The sequence below is a fragment of the Lasioglossum baleicum genome, unplaced genomic scaffold (genome assembly GCF_051020765.1).
Source record: "Lasioglossum baleicum unplaced genomic scaffold, iyLasBale1 scaffold0021, whole genome shotgun sequence".
Classification (NCBI taxonomy): Eukaryota; Metazoa; Arthropoda; class Insecta; order Hymenoptera; family Halictidae; genus Lasioglossum; species Lasioglossum baleicum.
This window is the reverse complement of record NW_027469081.1, coordinates 188689-208286: the sequence shown is the minus strand read 5'-3', so window position 1 is coordinate 208286 and position 19598 is coordinate 188689. Positions and strand designations below refer to the sequence as shown.

Below are 19598 nucleotides of genomic sequence, written 5' to 3'. Positions count from 1 at the left end.
ACGACGGAGTTATCTCCTATTTATATATAAACAGATTTGTTTTCTTCATATATGTATTTCTACATATATATGTACAACGTACAAGCGTTGATTTGAATAAATTATGGCGGCTAAATAGGGCTTGATGGAGCGCGTTCAGTTCGAGAGTCGGAATATTATGTTTTTTTTCTAACTGTAAAGAAATGTAGACAATTTTCGAACGATCTTTAATATTCAAAAATGTAAATATAAAAATTTTCAAAAATATATAAATACACACACACACACACATACGAACATTTTGCTGAAAATAGTCTAAAATGACTGCAATGACCATGAAACGTGAAGATCTGCTAAAAATTCGATTTTCGATTTTCGGGGTCATTACAATAACTTCCCTATAAAATCGGGAAGTTAACAAAATCAAAGAACTTGGAATATTATTCGCGTTTCTTTCGACGACTTATAATAGCTAAAACAAAATAATGTATTACACATAATTTTTCATTTTTGGACGCAGTTTACGTAAAAAAATGTATCCAATTATAGTAAAAATCGTATAGTATTTTATTAAAAATATACAAGTCTATTTGGTAAGAGATCCTCTTTGTACATATGCTAAACGTTTTCAATTGCATATATGGGTACACGAGCGCATCAGAGGTTCATAGACATGTAAAGTACACAAAATAATACCAAATTAAGTTTCTCTTGCGGCATGCAAACTTGTCGCAGATACAAAGGCACTTTGTTAGCTGATACGTGTATCAAAATCCTGTAACATGTTCGATTAAATCCATCCCAGAATCCCTAGGCACTGCAAGCATCGCGCTAAACGATTTTAAGTAGTACGCAGCGATTTTGTTCTCGAGCTCTCTTCCTTTCGCTTTGGCACACGCCTACAGCGAAATTTTTTTTTCATTTATTATTTCAGGGGTGTGTCAGCCAATTTTGTTCTTCCCACCTCTCCTCCGCCACTGTGGAGAACTAGCTCTTCTCTCGTGTAGAACATCACTATTTCTTCCACGCTGGCAAAGCACTGCTCGTTTACTTTAGCTGAACCTAATGCGTAACTAAACAAGAAAAATGATGTCTTTAAATACCGAATCCTTTTATCGGATTTAAACATACAAGATTTACATTGACACAGAACTTGGTCTCGCAATTTTATAGACACCTTTACAACTAATTTGCAAATTCAACGCTACCCGAATTCATTTTAAGGGGGTGAAATCGACCCTTGAAAGTTCAGTTATTTTTTAGCGCAGAGCTTATCGTTAGTCAGACAATTTTACAACTAGTTCAGTTGTGCCAGCTTTTAACTTATGTCCATAGTCAACATTTTCTAGAACATTTGGTAACGCTGTAAGCATTAGATTCTCATAGCATCGGTCACATATCGCAATACTTTTATGCCACGAATACAAATCGATAAAGTAATTGACAAGTGTAAGGAGGTTTAAGGAACAACATTTTCCTGCTACATTCGCGCAGAGGCCCGTGCTTAGCAATGACGTAGGAATACGGGCTAAGAATGTTAGTTGTTCTCAACAATGATGAATCATTTTTACCTGTTATCTGGCCTTTTTCTGACTGCGACGTTGTAAACCCTATCTTTGTACCAAAGGACCAGAGCCAACGGGTTGTTCATGTTTGTGGTTGACGGTCTCAGCAGGAAGTATCCGTCTTGCGGATTTCCGTAAGTATTTCCTAAACGGTATTTCAAATGAGATTAACAACTGCTTCGATAGTACATTCAGGTTCTACAATAAGTTCCTTTCGAAAGGGTACAGTTAGGCGCGGTTATTTAAATAAATTTTTCAATGTAGCTTTACATTCAAATTAATCCTCGGGAACTAGCTAGATGATGCCTTCGAGATGCCGAGTCCAAACGGACCCGGACATCGCCATGCAAGGGTTAATTAAACCACCCTACATTTGTTGTAATTTGTTGCAAGCTTGTTTATTAGAGGGCACATACGTTCTGTAATGAGAGCAGTCGCCTGTTCTCTGGTAACATTGTGGAACCAAGGCTTATCGACGTAGGAGTGTCTTTCAGGGGGCGGCGGCAGTGGCCGCGTGGCTCTTTCCGATGATAACGAGGTGTTGCTGTTCGAGTGTGGCAGTGTCGCTGCCTTTTTGTCTGGAGATCGTTCTGCAATCAATAGAGCACACATTAAACCGCTATCCAAATTATCCAAACTGAAAACACACGTAGCAACGTGTGAGAGGAATATTCAAGAAATTGTAGGTATGTACCGTTCAATGATAACATTAGACTATGGATCACAAAAATTCGTTTCTTATCTGAATCATTTGAATAGGTTGAAAATAATGTACCAGTAATATTGAATTAATCTAACGTTTTCCTATTTTACGTTCCGCCTACTCATTTCTCTCGTTAATGCACAAAACTGCAGCCTAACAATAACCACAGTTAGGTACGTTTTAGTTTCTTAGTACCGTTCCAAATACATATCTTCCACCATTAGCTAATGCAGAATTTTGTAATTTTTTAAGTAATTTGTGAAGAATGATTGTTTAAAGGGCGCAAGGCAGAAGGCGATAATCAATTTGTTAGAGGGTAGTTTCAGAGAATAGAAGGTATACATAAAATTAGTAGTTTATAAGAGAAATATGTCTCGATAGCTGAATAACATTTCTTTTTCTAAAATTCTCAACAATAATTTTGATTTCATTGCCCACCTTTCAACCCCCTGGTGACAATTTAAAATGAGTAAAAAGTAAATGATGGAATAACGACGTTCTAGTTGTTAAATTGAGGAACTGACTTGCTAAGTTGAGCCGAGCTTGAGTGAGAGCAGCCTGGGTGAGACACTCCGAAAGGCTAGCCTGTCGGCGTATCGCAGTGTTCAAGGACACGTTTCGTTTCGGATCACCAATGATAGTTGCCATTTCCGGATCGCTATTCTTCTAAAAATGTATCACACACTTGCGCAAAATAATTTTTACTTATTCGCGCGTTTAACAGATGTGCCGTAGTATTGTCTCTGAACGTATTCCACAAACTGAACGAAGACATTGGATTTGCTAGCTCCGAGTAGAGCTCTTCGAGTATCACGCTTCGCGATACTATTAGTTGAAAAGTTTAAAATTTAAAATGAACTAAACACCGATTGAAGTATTTAGGGATCGAAGACTTTAGAGACGACGTCGGTAGAACCGACCGCGACCAAATCACTGCGCCGACTGGTATTTAACCGGGTATTTAACCCGGTTGAATGGTAAAGATCAGCAGTCCGTTGGTCCCTCGGCATGGGGTGGATTTTAAAGTTAGAATTCTACCGTTGCAGGTGTGCATATTTTTGGGCTGTTCGGGACACGTTCTGAATTTCCAATTTTGGAAGGAACGAGCGATGGATGTTCACCTTGAAATCTCGAGATCCGAAGACCCCACGCCCTACACTACAATATGCGTATTTAAAAAGCTGATATTGAAAAATATGAAAGAAAATTCTCGTTATTTTTTTAGGCTTTCTTAATTAATCTGTTCTCTCGCGAAGTTGATAACGTATAACGGATAACGGATAAAATATTGCGAACGGATAGTTGTAGAAGGTTCGTATACCTGGTGGCTCGGGCGGATGGGAGTAACAACACGTTGAAAGGCCCCTTTTAATTCTCACTATCATATCGGACACCTCGTCTGCCAAACGGGCACCCAGACCTCCCAAGAGCTGTTTGCTCAGCCTCAGATAGAAACAGGAACACATTCCATTACACTGTTTCCGCTTCAGTTTTTTGCGACGATAAAGTCACGATAAAAAAAAAAAATCACGATAAAGTCATCTCCGTTCGTTTTTTTCTCTCCTTCAAAATTTCTTAATGGTTTCCTGTTCCTGTTTCTGTTTTATCGACCACGTCGGAACGAACGAACGCTTGTCTTTATCGTTGGGCATATCGTACAACTTCGGTCACAGAATTCTAGCAATACAATATAAAACCGTAATTGTTGACATAATTCGATGCTAGTATTAACATTTCATACGCTGCACTATTTAACGCCATACTTATTTTGTTACTCTTTGTACACATATTATTACATAATTTCACTTTGATCACAAAATTTTTTCAAGAAATTGCTAGTTATTCAGATTATTAAAGAAAAGAACATGTATTTACATTAACTTGATTATTTATGAAAATTGATCGCAAGCCGAGCTCGTATTTTCATTCGAAATAAAGGGCACGATAGCTCGGTCCCAACTGCGGTTGCAATTGCGTCGCGCGGCAGGTTGTACAAGCACCATTTGTCGCGCAGATGCTTACGGGAAGTAAGCATCAACTGACTTTTTATTTCTTCAATATCCACCCCACACCCATGGTTTTTACTAGCCCTTAACAGGCTGCATCTCTTGTCCAACAGCCACCGAGACTAATTTCCCTTTTTACGGTGATTCTCCCGTTGACGTAACTATTTCATTATATCATGGGAACCGCTTGCTTCCTAATTCACTTCTGTCTTGGACGCAGTGTAATTTCTTCGTATTTTATGAACGCTTGAAACATGTTTCGAGCACAAGAAAGCAAGAAAGTGACAAAGATGGTTTCGAAAATTTCCAATAACGTTCGATATCGAAGGATCTAAAGCTCTGAACGAAACAGATACATACTTGTAATATGATTTAACTTAAAACGTCAAGCTAAAAACGATTATTTGAACGCATGACTTGTGGAATGACTTACGTCGATCAAACGAAGATATTTTTTGACAAGTTTTAAAAGATTTTCGAGCTCTCGAAATATTACCAATTATTATAAATACTGATTATTTCGAGGATTCTGCTACCAACCTTCCGATTTGTCCAAGCTTGTCCTACTCAACGTTGGAGAAGGACTAGCCGAAGAATGTGGTGGTTTCGCTGGCAATGGCGGGGGCGCAACGGAACTCGGCGTCCTCTGAGTGGGGCTTAAGTAATAGCCATTATCATCTGGCTGAAATGGCCACAATATCTCCATTAACTTCCCATCGGTGCGACTATTACCGTAAACAAGACATTGAGAAGCTTTTACCGTCTCCGTGATCGACTCGTAAATCTCATACGGATATTCCTCTTCCTCTTCGAAGCTCGTTACACTAGGCGGCTGATAGACACTTTCCACGGAACTCTGATGGCCGCTCGTCAACGACTGCTTGCTGTCCACCCTGAACATATTCTTCTTTTGATTCTGCTCGATGATTTGCTCGTCGAATGCCTCGTACTCGTCCTCGCTCCCTTCGGTCTGCGCTGGCAAATTAGCCACGAGGTCGAGATTCTTCAGGCTCGTCGGAGGCTTCGCTTGATCCTTGCTCGGCTTCTCTATCACCATTGTTTGACCCTTGGACTTTTTCGGCTCTGGCGGCGGAGGCACTGCCATCCTCCCTGAAAGATTCACGAACATTTAGAGATCATTTTAACGGCCAATAAATCGCGATTCTCTATAATGCATTTTTAAACAGAGTATAAAACCATAAAAATACCTTCCCAGAACATTATGCTTAAGTTGCAGACTAACGTTGTTTGACCAACACATATATCTATAGACTGCAGATTCGATGTATTTATAGTAAGAATGAGTAGATTTAATTTCAAGAAATTAAAAATACTGTTGCATTGTTTTCAATGCCATCATGTTATGGAGAAAGAAAATAAATACATATCTATGTACATATACATATATATCTACTGTACCTCTTAACTGATGGGGACTATTTTTATTTTGAAAATCCGAAGTCTGCAGATCTATGATTTCTACATTTAAGAATTGAAGATGCTCTCTTACAACTTGAGCAAAAGAATCGTTCATCGAGTTACATACTAACTTTGCATCTGACTAGGTACATTCGGTTTCGGTTTTGGCGTCGGTTTTGGAGCAGTATACAGAAACGATTTCTGCGGCTGGCCGTGACCCGCATTCTTCGCTTCAGGCTTCCTCGGCCGCAATGGTTCAGGTTTCGGCCCCATCGTTGGTCTCTTTGTATTCATCAGCTTCAGCTGCTCCTTCAGCTGTTCAGCCAAAGATTTCTCCGCCTGACTGTGCAATCTGGATACATTCTTCGGAGGTAAGATCCGCGGCTCTTGGAAATTCGCATAAGTGTTCTCGTCCTCCTGAATAGGACCACAGTTTGCGTACGTTCCCTCGTCCTCCTCGTCAAATTTCGAGACTCCTCCTGTGCTCCCATCTTTTAGCTTCTCTGCAGCGCTTTGTAAATTCTTCTGGTCAGGTTTGCTTTCTGGATTCGATTGTCCTTTTTGCATTACCGATAAGGCACTGTTGTCCTCGTTACCTTCGTCCTCGAAATCTGTTCCCCAGGACCCAGTGTCGCTCAGATGATCGTCTACCTGTGTCACCAGGAGCTTCTCTTCGACGAACTTCTCCGGCGATCTTCTTATTTCTTCGATGAATGCCCAAAGACTCCTGAAAAACCGACATTCAAAAGTAAAAGCTTTTTATCACAGGGCAATTTATTTTTTCTCTTACAAATAGAGTTAAATAGCTGGAACAATCGATCGAATGTAGAAACCCTAATGGTAGTTCGGCAAGACGATTTACGACCCAAGTCGTCGTTACATCTATTGAGAAGTTATGCGCCGTGCATCATGAATGAACCCGTGTCTGAATGAGTAAATTTACGAGTCCACTTTCACCCAGCATTTTTGGAACGCAGTGTGCGATCATCTTATTTAAAAAGTAGCCGTTTTCACCGGCCAGGTTGGCCTTAGAATGAACGAGGCGACGCGCGATGCGACGCGACGATGCAATAAATGGCAGGATCAGGGGAAAATGTTTTCTGCAACGAGGTTCATTGACCTAAATTGCCGATGCGCGCGCGTGCCCTCAACAGTTTCGAGCAGCAGATGCAAATGTAGCTCGTCGAGAGCCGCGTTATTGTCAAGTGGAATTTCCTTAATTAAAGAAAGACGATAAGTTTCGTAGCGTCCGCGCGATATTGAATGATCGGGCCCGTCCCACACGATAGAATTACGTTCTCCTGGCGCAACTCGAGGTCGTCAAACAACCGAGGAATCGCTTGCCATCGCGTATTCCGATTTTATTCGAACCATCGAACGTTTTTGGTATGCGCGATGCGTATTGTCTTGCTTTCCACGGGCATCCTCGCTCGCCAAATTTTTCTTCGACGATTCAATACCCCGATTTTTTGCCTAACGCTCACGAATCGCTCAATCGCTAAACTATTTTATTTTGTATAAAGTGAAGCCCCGTGTTTAACGATCGTTCCCTGAAGTAAGTATCGAGCGTATTTCGATGCGAACGAGCACACAATTGCAGGAATCGAGGTGGAATCTGAAGGCGTGTCTCACAGAGATTCTTCACGATCGTGTAGAGTGTAGAGTGTAGAAGGAACCGTTAGACCGTGACACAAACTTCGTAATCCTATTTGATGGGAACAAGCCCGCACTATTCACGGGGAAAATCGGCTACTCGGTTTACATGGCGTTTCTCTTACCATATTAATGGACGTGTGAGGTCACTCTTCCACAGAGCCAGCTTCCCTTCCGTCAAGTGCTGGAATAATTACAATTAATTAAGGGGAGAATAGAGAGCACGCGCCAGCCGGCCCGAAATACGAGCCAGACTGCTATCAATGAAACTCGAGCATCGTCTAAAACCCGCATGCTCGACGAAATCGTTTCAAATAACTCACTTTCTTCGAAACTATTTCACACGAGACTGCTAAACCAGATAGGAAAAATATCTACTCGTATGTAGAAAACATAGAAAGATTGAACGAGTTATTTCAGAGATGACAACTTTATTTATTTTGCATAGAAAACTATCGAGTCTATGAAAAAGGTGCGCGAGTAAGCGAAACAAATATTACACATCTCCAAACTATTAAAATTCGTAAGAAAGTAAACGTGATCTCTATTTAGCATTTGTTTGTTGCGATTCAGGTATAAAAATGTGCAGTCTATGTAGAATTTCAATTTATCATGACCAGATGGAAAAATTTGGTCTTTAGAATTTAGTTATTCGGATAAGAAGAAAGTCCACTTTTTTGAACTAACAATCAGCAGAATTATGGGAAATGAAGCCAGGCATCCGGCTGTAGTATGTATGTACCTCCTTCCTCATTCGTTATTCCGATTGTTTCAAAGGTTTGTTGTTAACCTATACGGTAACAAGATTTGATCAGTCTCGCTGTCAGTTTACAATGTTCCAGGTACCACGTGATGTCAACAGCAGTCGACAGACTCCAGCTATGTACAGCTACATACATACATCGTGAATGTTACTCAGCGAACCGCGAAAAGAAGAAAGTCACCGAAGCGATTTATGCCTCGGGCAGACGATGAGTGAAATTTTGTCCGAAGGAGGGGTAATCGTTCGAAATAAATGCAACATTTATAGTTCAGGTTTTTTAAATTCTTTCTAGACTGCGGATTTTTATGCAAAATAAAAATGATCTACATTAATTGCAAGATACTGTTTTAAATAATTCTACGTTTTTCACGAAGACGGTATATTTCTGTACGAATCGTAACGTTTTTCTTGCGAATACACGATAAAAAATAGTGATCTCGTATCGAGAAGAAAATGTTTGTCCTCTTCCGGTTATGGTTAACTTACCAGTAATTCATCGCCATCAATTTGTCGCTTCGCTATCGTCTTGCAACAATTTTCCAGACCGTTCTGTAAAATGAGGATACTCGAGTAACCAAACAGGATACAAACCAGCGATAACACTTCGGAACGTTTTGTAGGCGTATCTTTGTCAAACATTGATGCAATTCGCGATAGAGGAATATGATTAAAGTTCCAGTAAATAGAGAGATTTAAAGTTTCCATTACGATAAATATTAATTTTTTTCGTGGGGCAGCGACTAGTATACATATTTTACTGTAAACCAAATATAATATAATATTTCAAAATTCTCCGCTACTCGGTGGATAAAGTACGCGTTCAACCGTGTGCCCTCCATCGTTATCAAGCATAAAAAAACACACACACACAAATGTCTAACGTATGAAATATAAAAAGTGCACATTCCCCAAACATTGCCAAAATTACATAAAAAGAGCGATATGATTGTGGTGTATTCGTGGTTGCATGCTCGAAAGCTAAAAATATGCACGTACTGTCCAGAGAAAGAGTGTAAACTAGCGGGACGGGAACGAGGAAAGAAGCCCGACCATTCAGATTCCCTTTGCGTTCCTCTAGCCCCGTTCCCGTCCCGCTAGTTTACACTCTTTCTGTGGGCAGTACATGTGTACTCGGACCTCCATTTGTACATACTACATACACAAGACTGATAAGGTGCATGTTACCAGCGATGTCACTGTTTGACAACCAGTCAAAGTCAGTTATAAACAGGGACCCGTCTCTCTACCTCTATCAACATCGATAACCGTCCGTAAATACAATCAAAAACGTGTCCTGATTCGTTAAAATACCCGAGCGCAGGATCGTTTGTTATCAGTGCAGAGTGCTGCGCGCAATTGACAAATCGGTCAGAGAAAACCGGAATCTAATGCGTATTAGTGGTTGGTAGATGGAGCCCGGATAGATATATCTGTTAAATTCCGAAGCGTTCGATCGGATCCGATACAACGCGAGCAAACGCGAGTGTCCAGCGGTGTCCAGGATCCCGACGCGACGCGGAGAGTTCGTTCAACATCGCCCGCAGAAAGCTTACTCACCTTCTGCAGCAGGCACAACACGTCATTGTTTGTCCAAGTGGAGATCTCCTCTAGGGCGTCGGTCCGTGACAACTTTTTGAACATTGCACCCGCGAGTACGCGAGAGACCGTAACAAAAAAAATTGGCGCACGTGTTCACCGCCCGGTCGCATCTGCATCTGCATCTGGTTTTTGTGGGCGAGGTGTCTTGACAGCCGCTTCGTATTTTCCTTCCTCTCCCTGCCACCCTCTCGACCGATGACGTACCGTGTGACACGGTCCTGCTGCCATTGGTCACTTTCTTATGGTGCACCTGTTTTACCACACGCGATTCAACAGTGACTCTCAACGCCGAGATTCATTCCGCCTGGGCCGTTTCCATTTCACCGTCACCGTCACCCGTAAACACCCGTAACCTGTTTTTTTTCTCGATAGAACATCTCTGGAACACGTTCGTACTGTTTAGTTCGTAGGAGGATAAGCACGAATAAGTAGGAGTGAAATAATAGGCTCTGTAAGCAGCCCCATATAGTCGATATCTTGCGAGAATGATATTCGTCGAGGAACAATTTAGCGGTACCAGATGCAAGATGCATACCACATATATATATATGCAACGCGAATAGCTATATTTATTTTTCGATACGACCAATTCACACCTACCGGAAAATAAGGATAATCCAATTATAAATTTACATAAGCGCGTGTATTCCTCTGTAGTCAAGAATTCTAGAATCTAGAAAGTATATTGACGACCTTCTGCGCAGAATCGGTAACTCGTTAAATCGGAGAACCTCCATGCCTCCGCCTCCGCCTCCATCAGCCTCCATCCATGACGGTAATGTTAGAAGTCGCGTATTAGACGCTGCAGTGGTTACTAAGTTATGCATGGTGGTTTTCTTTCTTTGTTTATAACGTGTATTCTATTATAAAAAGAAGAAGATAATTTAGTGACAGGATGACCGTCACCGAACTTGTTTCTAAGCAAGAATACGAAAATTATGTCAAGTGAGTAACCATATTTCAAGAGTTCAATCTTTAATACGTAACTTAACCTTACTTTTCTTCTTGACGTACCGACAACGTATTTTCATTTAAATATTGTTAGTGTATTGAATTACTGTCGATTTAAAAGAATGTTATGTGTTGTATTAGTGTTTTTTTTTAATTCACGCGACGATGGACATATCTCTTTGTAAATTAGCTCTTCGTTAGAATGGAAATTCTCCTCGGTTCGAAAGTCACGAGTTTTTAGCGATATAGTTTCGCGATAAAATAGCAAGACTGGTATTTACTGCGGCTATGACAATTTCTCCGAATGATGCAACGACCATTCATTCGGTTTCCTTTTCCTGTTTCCACAGTGATCTCTACTACATAAATAAAGATAATGTTATTGGAGCACAGAAATATTTCTTAAAACTCGTATTGCTCCAAGTCGATTTAGAAAACAAAAATTATTGCCCGAAATAATCGAATTATATATAATTATAAAATTCTATCGATCGATGCCTGCAAATTAACTTGTATCGTCGTTGTTTGTTTATCGCATCAGGTCGCAGGAGCTATCCGTCATTCATTTCCACGCGCCATGGGCAGATCAGTGCTCTCAAATAAACGATGTGATAGGTGAAATGAGCAAACTGCCTGAATACAAAGGGGTCAAGTTCGCTAAGATTGAAGCCGAGAAAGTGCCCGATGTGTCTTTAAAGGCTGGTATCACGGCAGTGCCAACAGTAATTCTGGCCAAAAACGATTCCATAGTTGATAGAATCGACGGAGCTAATCCCTCTGCCATCTCGGAGAAGATAAAACGTCACTCCGTTAGCAAAGACTCGATTCCGGTGGAAGAATGTAAACCAAAACAGAACCTTGAAGATAGGCTAAAGAAATTAATAAATCAAGCGCCTTGTATGTTATTTATGAAAGGAAATCCTGCAAATCCACGCTGCGGCTTCTCTAAAACGATAACCTCCATCTTGGACTCTTGCAATGCTAATTATCAGTCGTTCGATATCCTTCAAGATAATGACGTTAGGGAAGGATTGAAGAAATTCAGTAATTGGCCAACGTATCCACAATTATACGTAAACGGAGAGCTGATCGGCGGATTGGACATTATCAAAGAAATGAACGAAGCTGGAGAATTGGAGAGCATGCTGCCTAAGAAAAGTTAATGTATAGAAATGTGAGTTTGATTTTATTCAGAGTTATTGTTTTTATTAACTATTAGTTTCCGGTAACCGATACAGACAGGCGATACAACATCGGGCTGTATATAACAGAACAATTGTTTTTATTCCAGATAATAACAACGGCTGATTACTGATTACTATTTCCCTATCTCTATTCTTAAATTATTTTCAATCGTTACGGAAACATCGATTTGTTGAAATGCGTAATAAATTAAATAAGTCGCACAAAAATGGTTTTTCTATAAATCCTGCTTTACTATAAGGAGTACGCATAGCTTTATTGTTAGAAAAGTATTTCAGTTGTTCAAGTATTATTAAATTTATTAACAATATAATAATGTACATACGTCCTGTTCTAGTTTCGCTGTTCATTAGATCAAATCTTTTCATATATTTATGCAGATTTTTTTCTTTACTAAAAATCTCAACATACATATCTAAATTCATGTATTACAAGGGTCAGTTTCATTTAAAATTCTATCCAAGTCTATGGAGACAAACAGTTCCTAATTTAGTTAGTTTTTTTTTTATTCTTCGTACCAATTTGTGCACCTTTCTTCGCGCTTTTAATAATGCCTTGAAATTTGCTTGCGTTCTTCTTCTTTTTCCTAAAAATCATACGAACGTGGTATAATAAAGAACGAAATATGTACATGAAATCTGAAATGGTATTATTTACCTCTTGTTCAATGCCGATCTTGACAAAGGTATGTACGCATATGGTTCTGGTTTTCCCTTCTTCTTAATGTCACCGACAGCTTTTTGTGCTTTGTATTCGATTCCTGGTACGTGGTTCGCTTTCTCCTTCTTCAATGGTCTGTGAATACCTGACCCTCCAGCTATAAATAACAAAACATTAATGCTGAACCATGCTAAACATATTTTTTATGACTACACCCTCCGCCTCCAGGCGGGTTGCGCTCGACCACTGGCGGTATACCCGAAAAGGTTGTTATAGCAGACAAAAAACGCGCACGGATTAGCTTCGAACCGGCCGATTATTTACAACCAGCGCGCTCCGACAACTTCAAACCCCCCCCCCCCCTAAATAAAGATGGACAACACGTGCGAGTGTGCGATAGACCCATCGAATCAGATCGATGGGATCATTCAATATACATACATACACACATACTTTTCTATTTTATATAATATATGTATAGATAGATAGATAGATTACCTTGGTATTTTGATGTAGTTGAACTTTTTAAGCTAACGTTATCGAAGTTGTCACTGAATTTACGCTTTCTACCCATTTCTTGTGCTGTCACCGTAGACTGAGCATCATCGACATCTTCTAAAACGGTAAATTAATTAACTACACATTCCTCCATCTAGTAATAGATATATAACAGGTTTTTATATCTTACCATAATCATCCTCCGAATCACTATGTAGAAGCAGCGTTTTCTTCTTTCTCTTAATCTTAGATTCATCGTCCCTTTCGTAATCATCTGCGATAATTATGCGTCCATCCGGAGCAGTCTTAAATCCACGATCTTTCGTTTTCAATTCTCCTGATTTCAGAAATTCAGGCTGTGTTGCTGTAAAAACATTATTTTTTAGCAATCAGATTTTCTGTTAAGGTATGGTACCGACGTTGTGCAATAAAATCTTACTGGAAATATTTCTAGCAGCAGCAGGATCGATAAGATCAACAATTTCCTCGTTCTCCTGTATCCAAGCCTCTTTTCTCGACGTACGCTTCTTGTTCTTCTTTGGTTCCACGTTTTCCGTGCCGTCATACTCGTCCTCGCTATCAGCCAGTACTTCCTCTATGCTATATACATATATAAATATAAATATAAATAAGATGAAAGAATGGTAACTTTGAAAAATTGAAAAGATACATATATCGTTTACGTTACCTCTTCGGTCTCCTCTTCGCATTGAATTCGTCCTCATCCTTGACATCTTTGGATTTCTTCAGTTCTCTGTTCTTCTTCTTCGCTTCTTCCAATTTATTTATATTCTTCAATCTCTTGTGCAGTATTACGTTGGAAGAAGGTATCATGCCCAAGATCGATCCCATTCCGTATTTTCTTAATAATTTCACCAGAATGTCTCTTACCTTTTGCCGGAAGTGTCTCTGGCAATCCTCGTTCACGCTACATAGAGCTTCCATCTGTAATTTTATAAACATACACAATACACAGTCAGTCTCATAATTGATGGGACACACTTTAGATCGGAATAACTTTGTTAGAAATGTGAACTTGCCAATTTAGGTAAAGTCGACGCAACAATGGGGGAAGGCATGACCGTAATGTACACTTTAATGTAAGACAATGCAGATTCTGTGATCTCCCTCGTTGGACTCGATGCAAGCTTACACGCGTATTCCAATATTTCTTGAATTGTTTCTACTCCCAAGGATCCTTTTTTTTCAACAAGCAGAAGTAAGTGACCATCGTTACGTTAAGAAACTTTAAAGTTCTGCTTTAAACTTTAAAATCACTTACCATTATAGTGGTAAGTAAGGGACGCGAGCCCCAATATGGAAACGGTACAGTAATTTTGCGTTCCGCCCAAACCGACCATCAACATAGCCACGTAATGCTTCAAATGTTCCGGGTTGTCTAAAAATTTCTCTGCGATAGTGTTCAACAGTTTATAGGCAGAGATTCTGCATTTTGCGTTCAATTCCTTTAAATGTACTACTGCCTCGGGTACCACTGCTTCCAAGAATTTAGTATGGTCCAGTTGTGGGTGGATTTTGACTATGTGAGTTAAACATCTGAGTCGAGCCTAATAAGAATGAATATTTCGACAGAGATTATATGTATATATTAAAACTTTCGATTTTCCATCGATACTACGATACTCACTCCTTTGCTTGGCTTTGCAACCTCTGTTGCCGTAGATATTAACAGTTTTTGTATTTCGCGCCTGTGCTGTTGTACAAACGCTTTGCATATCTCTTTCTCGCTACCACAGATATCTTCTAAAAATCTGAACAGCCGTATGTTGAATCGTATGCTGCTTGTTTGCAATGTATATCAGTAAATATATGTTTAGCAACGTTACCTGTATGCTTTCTTCTGTTCTTTCATTTTCGAACTTGTTTTGAGCACCGGTGTACATATATCGTAGAAAGCCTTTATTCTATCAATATCGGTGTATTCGATTAACACTCTTATTATATCGTGAACACTTTCTTTGAAGAAATCATCAGCATTAGGTTCGTTCAACCTAGTCAGTGCACGATCGTACAATTCGTTTATTAACGAAGTGCTTGTAATACTGATGTACATCTAGGAGACAGAATAGATGAAATTAATATATGATTAGCATGTAATTAAATCTACGTTGTTTATGGCTTACCTTAAGCGTCTCGTACGCAGCGAGACGCTGGCCTTCTTCGTCTGTTCCATTCGGTTTAATCGTGTACTGATTTAAAAATAGCGGTACAAAATTCTTTGCGAATTTCGAAAGTTCCGCTATGTCTTCTTCGTTAGAATCTTCCACTGATTTAGTAATTAATTTTCTTATAGCGGACATTATGTAGAACCTTAACTCTTTCTTATTGCTGAACGTCATTCCCAGCATCTTGGCGATATTCTAAAATAATATTGTTACGATTGGTGGTATCGATAATATATGTAGGTATATTATTCGATATACAACATATGTAGTAAGTTACCTTAAAATTATCTTTCACGTCTGTAGCATTGTGACAAATACTTGGCAGAACCGCCCATATTTGGATAATCAAAAATTCGTAAGTTTTTCCTCCTATTGGTTCGGCAACTCTCGTCCTAAAATGATCGTATTAGGTTAGTGGAAAAATTTCTGCTCGATTTCATGATTCGAAAACACAAGATGGAATAATCGGGCATGAACTTGTGAACCCGACCTAATAGTGCAGATATAGACTGGACTATCGCGTGTAAAAAATATTTGAATATACTGACTCGCATAGCGTGGTTAGCGGTAGCAATGTGTTCATGAAGAAGGACAATGTTCCTTCCGTTATGCAGTCCTTTAACAGCGGTAGCAACCAGGTTCTTTTTAAATTGATCTCATTGTTCGGCAACTACAAAAGACATTTCTATATGTATATAATCTGGCCGAAACACTAATTCCATCGCGTTTATAAATATTCGAAATGTTCAAATTGATCCCCTACTTTCAATGGAATTAGAGTGAGTACTGTTTGCGGACCCAATGATCTTATAGCGGCTCCGATAGCGTATTCGGCATCAGTTTTAGATGAGAAATTATAGGAATCGCGCAAGTCGGCAACAGCTTTCAATACATTTATTAATGTAGAAGTTCTCGATTTACCAGCCACCTAGGATAAAAAGGAAAAGTATTATTTAAATAGTCGATGCACGAGTAAAATACACACTGATTACCTGGAATAGTACGGCTATTAAATGTAGAATATAATACCACGCTTCCAAGTACTGGAAACTTAGACCTTTGTGCATTACAAGGATTACTTGGTCGATCGCAGTGCTATACCTAACGATAAACAATTGTCGACACATTATTAATATGGTACACAGAGCAATATCAGTTACAATCAGTTAAAAATCACACAATTCTGATATTTACTTTCTTACGAGCTCTTCGGTTTCACATATTTTGCCAATGCAATCTTGCAACAATATTTTGATGGTGTGGGACGAACCAGATACAACTTCTGTTCTATCCGAGAGCCAAAGGTCTACACATTTCTCCAACATTTTCGGCAAAATAGTAGCACATAAATTCAGGGAATTGCTGGAAATAAAGTGACAAAAATTGATGGTATTGTTAGTATCGTTCAGATTAAGAATAGAAAATTCAATCGACAGTGTTTCTACAGACTTGGCCAGACACAAATGGGCTTCTTGCATGACTGCTAGCCATGCAAGGGTTGGCTGTGTATCCGTTGCAGGGGGCTGATAGTCGTAAAGAGCAGTAATTAGTTGCGCATTCCTTTGAGCCGGCAGAATAGCTTCTGGGGGTCGGGAAACAAACAATCCGTGGAAAGTTTGAAGACAACAGGATGTTATTAAAACGTTTTTCATTCCCATAATCCTTAATAACACTTCGCAAATCATCTAAAAGCATGTTTTAATCGTGTGTAATGTGACATGGGATCATTTGAATATCTGCCTTATTTATTGCTTTTGAACAGAAAAGTATACGACAGTAAATCAGGTAAATATTCAAATGTTCTCATTTAGTCATGGCGTTCTGTATAAATTATACTTGGTGAATATTTAACACGCACCTTCACATGTGGTTTCGGTAAGTGATGAGTGATATCTTTCAATAATGTGAGCGTGTGAAGGACACCGGTGACGCTACCCGGCTCGGAACTAAATTGCAATTGATTGTAACAGTGTTTCGCGATCCGCGGTGAACCAGGATGGTACAGCGGTGGTTCATCGCATTTCATGATTTCGCTTCCTACCATTTAATAAAGCGGTTCCATCAAATATTTCGATTCTTGAATCAAGATATCTTTGAAAATATACGTTACTTTTACGTTTTCTAAAACGTACCTTTCAATATGGCGCATAACCCGTGTTGAGCTGCTTTCCTTACTTTTGGTTTACTGTGTGTAACAAATGCTAGAATGGCGTCCAACACTTGCATAGTCGATGAATTGGACCACGTAGCCTCCTCTAACGCGCGGAGAAGTAGAGACAAACAATGAATGCACTGAAATAGAATAATTAACGTTACGTATTTAGTATTTCGCGATATTCGAAATAGAATTAAACGATGAATATTTTGCGATATTTAAAATTTAAGCGATATACAGACTTACGTGACGCAATATTAGGAATTCTTCCGACGAGGCATGCTTGGATAGAATGTCTAAAAATATTTTACTGGCTGCGCTAAACTGTACATTCAGGACATTCTTGGGAACAGTCTTCAGACCCATTCCTAGCAGAGAAAGCGTAGCTGCGATCGACGTGTCCGATTCGATCGCCTCCAAGGTGCTCATCTATTAAATATCAACGTATTACATGAATTTTCATATTCGAGAAATGTTACGAAATACTTGACGCGTACCAAGGCAGCAAAATATTCTGTGGATGTTTCGCTTCCACCGTTCTGCTTGATTACTTCTGTAACTGCCGAGAGCACAGCTAACATTTCCTTGTGCAAAAGCGACTTTGACTGGAAGTGATTTAAAAATCTGCCAAATAGATGATAATTTCAATTTCATAGGAAGAAATTGCTGCATTTAACGCCGGGCTGACAAGACGCGCTCTAATATCTTTGATTTATAATTATATTTTTTTAGATATATATTATCTATAAAGAAATGACTAAAAATTTAGATAGACACGATCTCGTTATTTTTACGAGGCAACGTAGAATAATCGCTTTTAGCACTCTGTAAACCGAGCGTTAAAAATATTTCTGTTACATCTCCGGATTGAATTGTTGGAAGATGAACTATATCCATTATCGATTACTTGCCTGTTAAAGGACATGTTAGAGCAATTACTATAATTACTGGCAAACGTGTCATAAGTATTAGCTGTAGATTCTGTTTGAGCGTCCGAATGATCTTCGTCCAGATCAAGCTTCTCAAACTGAGGACCAATGCTTTGAATAGCATCGTGCTTCTCCAAATCCTGTTTTGTCAGGCCAGGCTTGGCTGCAATGAAAAATTAAGATTTTAGTGAAATATTGACGAAATAGGGTTAGAGGACTCGTGAAATGAAATAGAATTAAAAACGAACCTGGCGCATCTTTGAAAAACATCCATGCTGCCTGTTCACGGTGTTTCTTCGTTTCTGGATTACTACTCGAACTTTGTCCTTTCGGCCAGCGTTTCGCATTTTGTCTGCTGCTCAAACGTGGCCCTAGTTTACCCATTTTTAATCGAGTTAACTATGCTTTCCTTTCAAGTTTTCTGATTTATTTTCACTGAATTTACAACCGATATTAACGTCAATGGTACAACAAGGTTAACTTCATCTTGCACGTGCATCAGCGAAATATTTGGAAATATTGCCTCAGCTCGGTCAGTAATGTTGTTAATGGTGTTTCAATGATTTCCAAAAGGTGGCGCAGCGTAAGGCTGTCGGTATGGTCGGTACCACGGTGCATTATACAGGTGTGCCGACTTAGCATGCTATTGTCACCGACGTATACCTGCGTATACCCTCGGATTGTAACTAGAAAATAACTATTTATCAATGTTATAAACCTCTGTGCAAAAAAAAAGTTTGGTAACATTGATAAACACGCAACTGCCTAATGAACACGAGATGGAGTTGCTTCCTATTTCCATATTCTATTCAGCTCGTCGCGAATGCCGTTACCACAGACTTAAGATTTGTACAGACGTCTCATGCTATTGTTCTGTCACGCCGGATTTGCTGGGGCCAAAGCGGCCCCAATACCACTTCAGTGTCGCGCCCAATGTTACCGATAGCAACCCTGATAGCACAATTGACTCCACGGGGAGTGACGAAAACGCGCATAAGTTGACTCCACTTGGACAACCTGGAACCGTCTGGATGCAGCCCACGTGAAATGCAGCTTCTGCAGTCTAGCTGGAACGCCACTCTATCCTGGATTCCGCTTCCCCGCAAGATGGCAGCACGGTCGCACTGATTAATGCGGCGAATGCCGTTATACAGGGCAGCGCCGTCGGTAAGGGCAGATCGCACTAATGTGGCAGATGTCGATAAAGTAGATTTCTATTGTACAAATATGTAGAAGTTTCCCTTTTTACCGACAATACTGATTTTTGAATGAATATTCAGTCACATGCAAGGAGAGAAAACGAAAAAAAAATCTGTGCAAAATAAAAAT

At 39.6% G+C, this 19598-nt stretch overlaps 3 protein-coding genes across 6 annotated transcripts; 1 reads left to right on the top strand and 2 right to left on the bottom strand.

The window, feature by feature from the left end:
* Positions 1–522: 522 nt before the first annotated feature.
* Positions 523–9881, bottom strand: LOC143219243 (uncharacterized). 3 transcript variants are annotated; one of them, XM_076445231.1, is made up of 10 exons: positions 9646–9665; positions 8575–8637; positions 7451–7509; positions 6269–6399; positions 5804–6183; positions 5014–5363; positions 4794–4935; positions 1961–2134; positions 1551–1689; positions 523–1052 (listed from the first exon to the last, which is right to left on the bottom strand). In XM_076445231.1, the coding sequence occupies exons 3-10, from the start codon at positions 7451–7453 to the stop codon at positions 905–907; spliced, it is 1467 nt and encodes a 488-aa protein (XP_076301346.1). In that variant the 5' UTR covers positions 7454–7509; positions 8575–8637; positions 9646–9665; the 3' UTR covers positions 523–904. The 3 variants fall into 3 exon arrangements, with proteins under 3 accessions (XP_076301346.1, XP_076301347.1, XP_076301344.1); XM_076445232.1 differs by lacking the exon at positions 9646–9665 and adding an exon at positions 9249–9270; XM_076445229.1 differs by having other exon boundaries at positions 5804–6399; positions 9646–9881.
* A 385-nt stretch (positions 9882–10266) lies between these two features.
* Grx3 (Glutaredoxin 3) lies at positions 10267–11812 on the top strand. Its single transcript, XM_076445235.1, has 2 exons — positions 10267–10632; positions 11180–11812. Exons 1-2 carry the CDS (start codon positions 10583–10585, stop codon positions 11799–11801), a joined length of 672 nt encoding a protein of 223 aa, XP_076301350.1. The 5' UTR covers positions 10267–10582; the 3' UTR covers positions 11802–11812.
* A 475-nt stretch (positions 11813–12287) lies between these two features.
* On the bottom strand, positions 12288–18655 carry LOC143219241 (RRP12-like protein). 2 transcript variants are annotated; one of them, XM_076445226.1, is made up of 23 exons: positions 18518–18655; positions 18252–18432; positions 17838–17964; positions 17587–17769; positions 17318–17477; positions 17044–17222; positions 16635–16870; positions 16380–16547; positions 16178–16286; positions 15949–16113; positions 15734–15855; positions 15463–15577; positions 15144–15380; positions 14847–15073; positions 14648–14771; positions 14282–14567; positions 14040–14197; positions 13688–13944; positions 13439–13599; positions 13190–13363; positions 13000–13116; positions 12499–12658; positions 12288–12427 (listed from the first exon to the last, which is right to left on the bottom strand). In XM_076445226.1, exons 1-23 carry the CDS (start codon positions 18651–18653, stop codon positions 12331–12333), a joined length of 3879 nt encoding a protein of 1292 aa, XP_076301341.1. In that variant the 5' UTR covers positions 18654–18655; the 3' UTR covers positions 12288–12330. The 2 variants fall into 2 exon arrangements, with proteins under 2 accessions (XP_076301341.1, XP_076301342.1); XM_076445227.1 differs by having other exon boundaries at positions 13000–13113.
* Between the last annotated feature and the right edge of the window lie 943 nt (positions 18656–19598).

Bases quoted from the DNA above. Each gene is read 5' to 3' on its own strand.
- LOC143219243 (XM_076445229.1), bottom strand. From the start codon at position 9,729: ATGTTCAAAAAGTTGTCACGGACCGACGCCCTAGAGGAGATCTCCACT. The intron at 7,510-8,574 runs GTAAGTTAACCA...TAATTATTCCAG, and splicing joins TTGATGGCGATGAATTACTG to CACTTGACGGAAGGGAAGCT. The intron at 4,936-5,013 runs GTAAAAGCTTCT...TGGCCATTTCAG, and splicing joins ACGAGTCGATCACGGAGACG to CCAGATGATAATGGCTATTA.
- Grx3 (XM_076445235.1), top strand. From the start codon at position 10,583: ATGACCGTCACCGAACTTGTTTCTAAGCAAGAATACGAAAATTATGTC. The intron at 10,633-11,179 runs GTGAGTAACCAT...TTATCGCATCAG, and splicing joins GAATACGAAAATTATGTCAA to GTCGCAGGAGCTATCCGTCA.
- LOC143219241 (XM_076445226.1), bottom strand. From the start codon at position 18,653: ATGGGTAAACTAGGGCCACGTTTGAGCAGCAGACAAAATGCGAAACGC. The intron at 17,478-17,586 runs GTAAGTCTGTAT...ATTCTATTTCAG, and splicing joins AATTCCTAATATTGCGTCAC to TGCATTCATTGTTTGTCTCT. The intron at 15,074-15,143 runs GTAAGCCATAAA...TCTGTCTCCTAG, and splicing joins CTGCGTACGAGACGCTTAAG to ATGTACATCAGTATTACAAG.